Genomic DNA, 12,107 nt, shown 5'->3' on the forward strand with positions numbered 1-12,107 from the left:
CTCCTTAGACAGTCTATGAGATTTATATATTGAGAAAAGGGACAGTGAAGTAGGAGGACAGGACAAAGATCTCTAGCGTAGGTCGGTAAAAAGAAAACTGACTTTGCTATAGTCCTCTCTTTACTATACATGGATTCCCTGGTGGCTCAGATGGTAAAGGATCTGCCTGCAATGCAGGAGACCCAGGTTCAATCCCTGAGTCAGGAAGATCTCCTGGAGGAGGAAATGGCAACTCACTCCAGTATTCTTGCTTGGAGAATCCCATGGACAGAGGAACCTGGTGGGCTACAGTCCATGGGGTCAGAAAGAGTTGGACATGACTGAGCAACTAACATTTATTATACATTAGCTCTGAGACCTCATCTTCTTTGATTTCCACTTCTTTAATTATCAAAGGACTAGGTTAGAATGAATAATAACCAAGATCCCTTCTAGTTCTAAAATCTGCACAGTTCTATGCTCTAGCTTCACCTCTTTTTATTAATTAATCTCCTCACTTGTAGATGCTTTTTAGAATATTTGGCATTTCAGAATCTAATTTGTTATACTGAAGCTGGTGACTGGTTGGCAAAGCTGGTCTGTGTGAATGGGCAAAAATTCATTCCTGTATATAGCTGTTTCATTTTGTTTTGTTTTAAGAAGCTTTAAGACGTAGCACAGTAATTCCAAACAAGAAAGGATGAAGCTAGACAGAACCTAATGGTTAAAGGTGGTTAGCAGTTTGTACTCTTTCACAGTTCTTGGAAGTATTTACGAGGTCAGAGTGGGAGGCATCACTTCCCATTGGCATCAGAAAGGAAGACTTCTTAGAAAAGGTGGCTGTGAGTTCGTCCTTCAAGGCAAAATGCATTCTGGAGGCAGTGGTTCCATAGAACTGATGAAAGGGATATAAAAACCCACAAAGGCCTGGCAGGGACCCAAAACTTATTCTGAGTGTTTTAATGTCCTTCATTTCCACATGTTGACACTGCCTTTCCCAAGTGGCCAGTATCTGACTTAGTGGGAAAGTGCCAAAAAGAACGTGACTTTGTCCCAGAACACAGAAGTAATACCCAGCTTTAGAAGCTAACCTGCAGTTCGAGAGTGTGGCTAGGACAGTCTTTTTTTTTTTTTTTACTGGATGTTTGCTTTTCAGACACTGGGTTAGAAATCATCCAGCTGGAAAGAGGTCATGATAACACCCACCACCATGATCACTCTATGAAAAGACCAAAGCAGCAGATTAAAATCACAGTTCTCAAACTTGAACATGCAGCAGAGTCGTAAGAAAAATGTCAGACATTCAGATTCCTGGGCTGCACTCCAGAGAATCAAACTGAGTAGCAATGAGATGGAGCCCAGAATTGTGCCCTAATGAACGCCTCCAGGGCTTTCTGCTAGTTTCCTAATCACACCTTGGGAAAACCACATTTTGGGAAACTCCCCAAATGGTGGGAGGACCCTGAGCTTTACAAACAGCTCCCAGAATTCAAATCTCTGCTGAGCCAGGTATTTGCTATGTGATCTTGGCCCTATGCTAAGTCTTCATTTTTCTGTTGGAAACAAACAAAAAATAAATAAATAAAAGATGAAGCTTTACAGGATTATTTTGAGAATTAGAAATGATATCTTAAAGCACTTAACGACATGTACTAGGTACATCAAAGGGCTTCCCTGGGGGCTCAGACAGTAAAGAATCTGCCTGCAATGCAGGAGACCCAGGTTCAATCCCTGGGTCAGGAAGATCCCCTGGAGAAGGTATCTTACCCGCTCCGGTATTCTTGCCTGAGAAATCCCATGAACAGAGCAGCCTGTCAGGCTATAGTCCATGGGGTGGCAAAGAGTTAGACATGACTGAGCAACTAACACACACACACACACACACACACACACAGGCACTTCAGAAACAGAGAGAAATCACTGCTATTATTACATGAGATTGATCAGGTGCCTGCCCTATCAAAGTACCTCCAGGTGTTGCCTTGGCAGTGATGCCCATCTGCACCATGCTGTGTGACACTGTGACCTGCTCGCACATATATATACTCCAAGCCCTTTATTCTTCTCTTCCTTTCAGCTATAGCACTTAGCACCTTCAACTCACTGTGTATTTATTTATTATGCTTGTTGAAACCTAATAGAATGCAAAGTTTATGAAAGCAGGGATTTTTGCTTGTTTTATTCACTGATATCCACAGCACCTAGAAAGTACTTGGCAGAAAATGGGAGCTCAGTAATTATTTGTTTAAAAAAATACTTACTGTAATACTGTATTGCTAAGAAAAAATGTGTTTTGTTGTTTGTTTTTTATTCAGTACTCATACACCTTAGATTCCCCAACCTTTAAATAATAACCCTCTATATCTGATATCAGTAACTATCTAAAAATTGAAAACACAAAATCACACTCTCTCTGGGAACACTGAAAATCAAAGCGAAGAATCATGCATATCTAGAAATGACCGGTAGTATCACTGTGAGGCAGAAAGCATTCACCGACTCCATCAGGGACCCATTAATTGTTCTGAAAGTTGTGGCTTCTGTAACTGATGTTGGGACTGCCAGGGAAAATTCATCGTGGTGCTTGGAATTAATAAGAGCTTCAGAGCAGAGTGGAGTCCGCTCCCTCTCAGGGCTGATACTACTAGGGCTTCTTTTTTGGAGAGAGGGAAAGAGGCAAAGGCACCGCCCTTATGGGCTGATGGAAAGTGCCGAGCACAGTGGAGACGTGGGAACGCCAGAGCGTTCCCACCCTGCTGATTGGTCAGCCTTAGCTGGGACTCAGCACAGCACACGTGGGAAATTTCGAATGAGAACTACTGGGAGCAAGGGTCAGAGGCTGTGATGAGGATTCCAAGCTGAGAAGCCAAGCTTTGCTCTGTGCTCTCTTCTTTCCCGGCACAAATTACATTTTCTTAAAATTTCTTTTGCATGCCAAGTCAAAAGGAGTCAAGCAGCAACCCAGATCATCAAACTAGAGACCACCCCCTATCGACATAGCTAGATAATTATATGTGATTTCCATTTCCCTTTTTATATAACCACTGTTTTTCTTTTTTAAATAACCACTGTTCGTGTGCCAGGAGTTGGGCTAGTTATTATGTACATCATAATAATTTATTCTAAATTTCACCATGATTTCATGAGAAGTAAGCCAAGAGTGTTTGCCCCAGTGATGCAACAACTATAAGTGAACTATTATTACAGTGTGATACTCTCCCCTACACAAAAGATGAGGTACTTTAATATGATGTCTCATATATGGAGTCCATTTGGCCAGGGGTGGGGGGGGGGAGAATATTTTAGCCAATTTGAAAATGGGGAGTAAAGGGGACCTTCAACAGCATCGGTCCTTCTGAACTGATCATGACACTGGCCCACTCAATGTCCAGGCCAGCAGATGGCTACAAGAGCCAGTGTGTGTTCGTGCTGGAGACAGCTCACTTTGTCCCTGTCTGCAATGACAGAATGCATACACTGTTGGTACACACGCAGGGGGAGAGGAGGCGAAGTGTATTACACCTGATCCGTTTCTACTTCCTGTAACCTGTTGCCATGGAGCAAAGATTGCTCTGTGCTCTTCATCTTCCACAAGTCATCCCCCATCACAGCTCCATGAATCCTGGGCTCTTAGACTATATATGTTCATGAATGCTTCCTAATTGCCAAAAACTCTGCCTGGCATGGGTTGGCATGTGAGAAAAATTTTCTGAATTTCTTAATGCATTCTGACCCTTCAAATGCACCGAGACCTCTTTACATAATATTAACCATCCTCCAAACCAGAGCTGCACAAAGGTCCAAGGCTGGGCCTGCCCATGTTTGAGCTTTTGCTCCCATAGATAGCCAAAGTGATTTCTTTGAGTGTGTTTGTTAGCTGAAAAGAAATGTCATCATGACTTGCAGTGACACCTACTTTTGCTGGGGAGTGTTAAAGAGTTTTCAATGCAAAGCATCCTTTTTGGTTCAGTGCCAAGTGGTGAATTGGTGTGGAACACCTAGTGGCAAGTCAGAAGAGTAGGACTGGGTCCTGGGACCTGCTCTTTCAGATGCCCTTAATGGTTTGTTATGGTGACTTAGTAAATGGAGAAAACTCAAACCATCTTTCCCTCTCTGTGGTTTATGGAATAAAATACATCATAGCAGTTATACCCGAGGCAATCATTCAAGGTTTCATTTTTAATTTGATAGGGTGGATTTTAATTGTGACAGTTTTATTCTTTCATATGTGCAGTGTTTACATTTTTTCTTTCAAGCAGGAGAGTCCAAAGTTCTTTTGATTTTTGAAATAGCATTATCCTTTGAAGGAACATATGAAAATCTAAGGAGTTGAGTCTCCAAATAAACCCAACCATATATGGTACCCTTAGAAAATATCTAAAGTTGCTAAATACTCGAGTAAAACCCAATGGAGATTTTGCTTTGAAACAATAAATTGTAAAGGAAGAAGCCCTTTGGGATGGGTTTGGTTCCTTCACTTAAACGTTCAGAATTGATTGATTTAAAAAAAGTAATATGCTTTTCACGATCCTACTCCTTAGTTTCCGTTTCACTATATACAAAGTCCCAGAAGAAAAAAAATTTGATTATTGAGTTATACATTTCATTTTTAGAGTTTTTGTATTGATGGCAACAGTAGTTTAAGAACTTAGAAAAATTCTAGTGATCCTCAGTTGGGAAAGGATATTTATTTTCCAACTCTAAAAATAAGTAACAAGGAAATTTTCCTATAACCTGAGATTGGTACCACTTCCAAGAAGAGAGAAACAACTAGACCAGTGTACACCATGAAGACCAATAATCCTGGGTTATTTTTTATTAGTAGTAGTACCCATTCCAACAACATTCATCAGTATCCATTGCAGAGGAAGCACCAGCCTAGCTTGTGTTCTGAAAGAGCATAAAATTGAGTGTGTGAGCGAATGAATGAGTGGGTGAACAGTCCTGGATATGCTGGTAGGAGTTCCAACAGCAAGGTGGAGAGCAATCAACTATAGGTGGTGGCAAACATCAGGATTTATTGGGCTGACCAGAAAATTTGTTCAAAGATGTTATGGAAAAACCCAAATGAACTTTTTGGCCAATTCAATATTATCTCACATAATAACAAGCCTGGGGGCACAATTTTGGCAGCTCAGTTGCACTTATCCTCTCTGGTCCGCCATCTTTAGCTAAAGAGACCACAATCACTTTCAGCAGCTCTTGCAGCCATAATCACATCCAGTCACAAAGAGAGATGTTTTCTCTCCTGCATCTCTTGTCAATATGAAGGAGAGCCTTTTCTAGAAGCTTCTACAAGACCCCCCCTTGGGGTCCCTTGGCCAGGATTGGCCCATATGATCTTGACGTAGCTGTGAAGGAGGCCAGTTGACAGAGAACCGCATCCTCTCGAAGATCCAGGCAGTCAAGTCAGATAATCCCTGCTTTCTGACAATATGACCAGCCCGAAGACCTGAGGTCTGACAGAAGAGAAAAAGCCAAAAGGTAGAAGCTACACAGAGTCTAGCTTCAAGAGGTCATACAGTGTAGCTCTAGAAATTCAAGGGGAAGTCAAGAATGGACACATGTTTAGAGGAAATCCCAGAACTTCGTTACCCACCAGAAGTGTTAGGCAGAAGAGAGAGGAATGTTTCTTTGCAAGCACCCAGGATAAGAGGTGGAAATTGATGGCTGTTAGGCAAGAAAAAAAAAAATCTCAGAACAAATATTCACATCTCCAAGTGATCTGCTTTTAGTTTTTTCTTTTAAGTGTTTGACTTATTTTGTCTATTTCCAATACAGTTTTTATTCTAAAGTTCTTTGCAACTCTTCAGATACTTTCAAATTTGTTAGCCCTTTGATCCACATAACATCCCCATAAAGGAGAAGGGGACAGATAGGTTATGTTCAGATTTCCAAATGCAGAAAGAGAATCCTAAAGAAGATGGTTGATGTTTCCTAAGTTTATGTTAATTATAAGCAGCAGAGCCAAAATGAGCTCAGGAGCTATCGATTCTTGGTCAGATATTCTTTCAACAGCATCCTAATTACTGAAAAGGAATGTGTGTGTGGATGGTCTGCCTGGGTATTTCTTCTTCCTCGCTGTGAGCTGCTATTTCCTGTCAGTTCATTCTCTTCACTTTGGTTTCTCTATTAAGTATCTAAATTAATAGAAAATGAATACTCATCCTATTGAACTGAGCCAGTAATTCAAAATTTTTATTAAATAGTAGGAAATGAAATGTGCAAATGTGGACACAGATAAGAGGAATTATTGGGAAAACAGCACTGGATGCTGTTGTATGAATATTAAAAGTCAGTTCCAGGCATCATTTCAAATTCTCTACTTTCATTTTCCCACTGGCTCCAATTTTCTGAACTATTCCTTTATTTTTTAAACAAACGTGGTTTTATCATGTGAATTTTGAAAGCTGCTTTAAATCATTTTGTAACAAGCTGGGCTATGAATAAATTAATTAAAATAATGGATTATGTATTATACACTGTAGTCAGTCTTGTGTAATACATAGGAAAATAGTACCTACCCTTCCTACAATACACAGATCCATACATATTTAAGCTATTTACCCAGTCATTTGTAAATAGTGTCTCCAACGCAAAATAGTACCAAGAGTCTTTTAGAAAGGAACTGTAGACAGGGTTATAGCACCAACCCTTTCTATTTGCATTGGCTAGTAAGTAAAGGTCACATATGCTACAGAAAATAAATGTCAATAATTGTAATTTGTTAGGAATTAAGCCTAGTTGAATGAGTAAAACTCTGAATTGCAGAATGGTTTTTGAAAATTTATGCAAAGTTATTTTCAAATAATGATCCTTCCTGTAAGCTATTCTAATGATGAATCTGAGTTGATCAGAGAACTGATATTGTGATGTTTGCACCACTCCGGAGGCCATCCACTCCAGTTGTTTATTCTTAGTGGGAATGGATTTGGCGCTTGGAGCAAAATTTTTCATTACATGTCTAAGCATAGGAAATTTTAAATTAAACTAACTGGACAAAAATACAGATAGTTTTCCTAATTTGCTCATGAAAGTTTCTTTTTTTAAAAAAAATATATTGTATATATTGTTGGCCTATACTATTTTTTGCTTCGCAGTTCATTTTTTTTTAAATGAGTTCTCTCTCTTCTCATTTTCACCCTTTGAATTTTACTTCTGGAAAAACTGATGGAATCATGTATATCTGTTGGGTCATGTTGTTTGTAAACATTGTCAGTCTTTTAATTGATTTAATGTATTCAATAAAGTAAGAGAACAGATACTCCCATTCTGGCCCTAAAAGTCCTGCTCCTCTCCTCTCCTTCCATTCTCATGCCTAGGCCATTGCACTTGATCATCGAGCTTTAAGTACTATCTATATGTGTGTCCCCCAAATTTCTATGTTCAACCCAGGACTCTTCCTGAACCCCAGATCCTTATTCCTGATCACTTACTAGAGCTTTCCTTCATTTGGATGTCTCACAGGCCTCTCACTCTTACACCAAAGTGAAGTGAAAGTGCTAGTCACTCAGTCGTGTCCGACTCTTTGCGACCCCATGGACTGTAGCCCACCAGGCTCCTCTGTCCATGGGATTTTCCAGGCAAGAATACTGGAGTGGGTTGCCATTCCCTTCTCCAGGGATAAGATCCAACCTGGGTCTCCTACATTGCAGGCAGATTCTTTGCTGTCTGAGCCTCTAGGGAAGCCACAGCCCTAGGCTCTACCCCCAGCCTCCTCCTGGTCCTGCAGCTTCTCTGTATCAGTTAACAGCAAGCCCGTTCTTCCTGGGGACATTGACGTCAGCCTCTCTTCTCCTTCATCCCCTGCTCCCTCTCCTCTTCCTTCTCTCTCTCCACCCAGTCGATTAGCTGCTGCTGTGGTTTCTACTTTCACTGTCTCCAGGATCCAAGTATTTCTCATCCACTCACCATGCTGGCTCGACCCTCCCTTATCTCTCTTCTGGATGTATCCACAATCCCCCATCTGCGCTCCCAGCTTCACCCCTTGCTTCTTTGCAATCTCCTAGCAACTCGGTAGCCAGAGTGATGACAAGTTGTGTTCATCTTCTGCTCAGAACTTCCAGAGGCTCCCTGCCTACTTAGATTGAGAACAGAAATTATAAGACTCTGCAACATCTGGCCTTGGTTACCTGACCTACTTCCTACCACTCGCCTTCTTCCTCTCACTCTGTTCCAACTTCCCTGGCCTCCTCACTGCTCCTGACTCAACATCTTGCTATTTCTTTCTCCCTTCTCCTTGGAACGATTTTCTCCAATTCCTTCCTCCTTTCCGTTCTCTGCTAAAATGTCAGTTTCTCTGACAATTCCATTTAAATGGCATGCTCCCACCCAGGATTCTTTGTTCCCTGTCTTGGCTTTATCTTTGTCCAAGTGATTCTTGCTATGTTTCTGCTTATTTCTTTAGTGCCAGTCTTCCCATATTTACTGTCAGCTTCAAGGAGACATGAATTCTTGTCTGTTTGGTTTGTTACTGAATCCCAGAATCCAGTGCCTGGCACTTGGGAAGCATTCACCAAATATTTATGTAATAAATTAAAGGGATGAGGTGGGAAAAGGTCAGAATGAGAAGCACAATGGTACTGAAATAGAATGTGTGGGTATGACTGCTAAGGGCAAAGATGGGAAACAAATTGAGGCAAACAAGTGAGGGGATGGCTTTGATTAAAAAGGGTTTTGGTCAAGTGTCTTGATCAGAGCATTGTGACAACCAGGCAGAGAAGAAATTTGATGTACGTATTAAGGGAGATAGAGAGCACACAAGTTAGAAACTGAAGCTCCAGTATTCTGGCCACTTGATGCGAAGAGCCGACTCATTGGAAAAGACTCATACTGGGCAAGATTGAAGGCAGGAGGAGAAGGGAGCAACTGAGGATGAGATGGTTGGATGGCATCACTGACTCGATGGACATGAGTTTGAGCAAGCTCCGGGAGACAGTGAAGGACAGGGAAGCCTGATGTGCTGCAGCCCATGGGGTCAGAGTCAGACGTGACTGAGCGACTGAACAACAACAGGTTAGCAAGCTGTTGTATCAAAGGCCCATCAAGGATGGATCTTTGTTTTCAATTAAAAGCTCAGACCAGCTTAAGGAATTTGGGGCTCACACAGCTGAACAATCCAAGAGCAAATGTGGCTTCAGGCATGGCTTTACCTGGGACTCTAAATGATGTCAAGACCCCTTTTCTTTCTCTCCACTTCTTGGAATTGTTTCTTCAGTTGTCTGCACTGTATCCTGTCTCTCCAAAGTCCCTGGGAAGTTCTCACAGCTTTTCATTACTTCTAATGAAATAGCATGCTCATCACTCAAGCACCCATGCTTCAATCTGGGAATGAAAGAATCATTGATTTAGTCGAGGGTACACCTCACCCTCAAGCTGAAGGTTGGGGAGCAGTTAGTTTTCCAGAGGGAACTTGCAGTATGTCTGTTAGGGAAATGAAAGCTGGTAATGGGCAACAGATGAGCACTCCAAAGGGATAATGAGGGCTCAAACTTGGATCATTGCAGCTGGAATGGAAAACAGAGGGAAGAAGTAACAGGCATCTTGGAGATGAAATCAAGTGGGTTTCCTGGCTCTGAATGTAGAGGGGAAAGGACACAGAGAAGCTTGAATACAACCCAGCTTTTTAGCCTGTGTGACTAGGGTTTGGCAATGTCATTAATGAAGATTCAGAATGAAGTAGGAAGAACAGATTTATGAGAAGAGGAAAGCATTTTGTTGCTTTCTCATCCCTGTTCTTCTTAATAATATTGTTTCCAGCTTCTTAGAGCTCAAGATGAATTGAGTTCTGCAAGAGGCAGGAGGCAAATTCTTCCACCAACCACTTACTCTCAGAAGACTTGTCCCCACAATTTTTCAGAGTCTTGTCTCCGAGCCCACATGAGAGAGAATCAGAATGAAAATGTATTTTCCCTCAATAGTTGAAATTTCCTTTGGTTGAGCATCTACAGAGTAGAAAACCACTGGAGCTGAGTTCAATCCTTTTTTCTAGAAAAGTCCTACACGAGTGATTTAGGATTGGAAGGCTATCCTCTCATGCCCTGAGGGTTAAGCTTAGGGAGACACATGATGCTCATCTATAAAATTCTAGAGCATGCCTCATCCCATTGTGAAGCAAAAAACTCTTAATTGTTGATAGACCAGGATGCAAGAAACAAGTGAAGGCAGGCATTGAATGACAAGCTGACATCTGCAAATGTAGTAGCAGCATTTTTGGAGTGTCTGCTATCTGCCAGGTGCTGTTCTAAGTTCTCAACATGTAATAAGTCCTTTGCATCACCACATCAATCAGCCCTTTGTGGTGAGTCCTCTTACTGTTTCCAGATGAGAGCCTGAGACCTGGAAAGGTTAGACCCATTGCCCAAAGCCCCACAGCCATATACTGGAACTCAAACACAAACAGCCTTTAGCAGTAAACTAATCATATGTTCCAGAACCGCCCAAGACAGTCCTCATTTCTGCCTGTTACCTGGGCTTAGTTATAAATATGAACTCTAGAAAGTGTCCCCATTTGGACAAGAAGTTATGAACACCATTACTCTTAACCACGGTATTTTGCTCATTCAAAGTCAAGAAAATCGAATCCAAGCAACAGAGGTTTCCAAGTGGTTTTAGGCTCTATCTCCAGTCATGAGTGGAGTGACAGTTCACCCTACTTGAATTGAATTGAGTAGTGAATATGAAAGTGAAGTGAAAGTGTTATTTACTCAGTCATGTCCAACTGTTTCTGACCCCCTGGACTGTACCTCTCTCCATGGAATTCTCCAGGTGAGAATATTGGAGTGGGCTGCCATTCCCTTCTCCAAGGGATCTTCCCAACCAGGGATTGAACCTGAGTCTCCTGCATTGCAGGCAAATTCTTTACTGTCTGAGGCACCAGGGAAGCCCAGTGAGTATGACTCTTTGGTAATCATCCAATTTGTTCTAAGAATGAAACTGGCTGCATGGGTTGGTGTAGATTTGGTCTTAACCAACAAATCCCTCTGTTCTCTTATAACTTTTGTTGTCTGTATGACCCCATGGACTGTAGATAACTTCTGAGGCATCCTTTTAGACACTATTTTCAGACTGCCAGTGACCACAGTTTGCCTCTTGCTGGAGCGGTTTTATTTATGCCTCCACACTTGGTCCATGCAGGTTCCCCCGGATCTGCAGAATGAAGTGCTGATCAGCCTGTTAGAGACCGATCCGGATGTGGTGGACTATCTACTCAGAAGGAAGGCCTCCCAGTCTTCGTGAGTATGCTCGTTTTTCCATCTTCTTAAATCATCTCGGGGATGTCTGTTTCCATTTCCAAAGAATTAGAAAAGTTTACATAACTCCACGCAGGGTGACTTGAGTGGAATTTTGGTGACTTCCCAGCAAATCTGATCTGTCCCCCTAAAAAGAAAACTCACTTGTCAAATTAGAAACTGCCTTTGGGGATTTTCTGTTTCATTTTTTGTCTTTTTCCAGCCCCTTGAGACTGTGTTTACCAGAAAAAAAAGGCCACTAAATCACACTGGCAGGAAGCGCAGGAACTGACAGTGATATGCATCAGTGATTCCACTTATACAATCCTTAAAACTGTGCTTAGCAGCCCCCAATGATGCGCCTGGATGCATCTTACCTGTGTAACTTACCAGAGGGACAGGTGCATCACCAAACCACAGGACGGGCCTCAGCCAAGGCCTAGGTGGCCATTTGAAATGAGATATGCTCACCTTCTCGACTTGCCCACTCTTTACAGCTAGCATCGTTTTGATAGAAACACACACTGATCTCCACAGGCCCCCATGTTTGCAATGAGGAAAAAACAAGCCTTGCTGTAGGCTATGGTTTGCCACCATTTTTTCCCCCAGAGGAGAAGCGCTGAAATATTCCTGCTGGTTAGATTTTATGATTGCTCTTCACCATTTGCTATAGAGGCAGAGTGTATGGAGGGTGCCGAACATTTAACAAAGCCAGTTAAGGGGACAAAATTGCATCATGAACCAGGAGTGATGTTGCCATCAAGGCACCAAACCCTAAATTTGTGACAGGGAAAGTTGTGATCCTTCGTGAAAGTATCATTTATTCTGTGCTTTTTAATCTACCGAATTTCAACCCTTCTAAGACACATTTTCCCCCAGGTTTTATGATCTCTGAAA

General features: G+C 41.8%; 1 protein-coding gene across 5 annotated transcripts in view; it reads left to right on the plus strand.

Moving 5' to 3' along the window:
* Positions 1-12,107, plus strand: part of ARHGAP6 (Rho GTPase activating protein 6) — a 511,877-nt gene that overhangs the window by 482,931 nt on the left and 16,839 nt on the right. For all 5 annotated transcript variants that reach the window (XM_070464131.1, XM_070464130.1, XM_020911576.2 and 2 more), the window contains exon 10: positions 11,116-11,213. In XM_070464131.1, coding sequence (XP_070320232.1) covers positions 11,116-11,213 — 98 coding nt within the window. The remainder of the gene's footprint in view (positions 1-11,115; positions 11,214-12,107) is intronic.

The sequence above is a fragment of the Odocoileus virginianus genome, unplaced genomic scaffold (assembly GCF_023699985.2).
Source record: "Odocoileus virginianus isolate 20LAN1187 ecotype Illinois unplaced genomic scaffold, Ovbor_1.2 Unplaced_Contig_16, whole genome shotgun sequence".
In the NCBI taxonomy this organism is placed as follows: domain Eukaryota; kingdom Metazoa; phylum Chordata; class Mammalia; order Artiodactyla; family Cervidae; genus Odocoileus; species Odocoileus virginianus.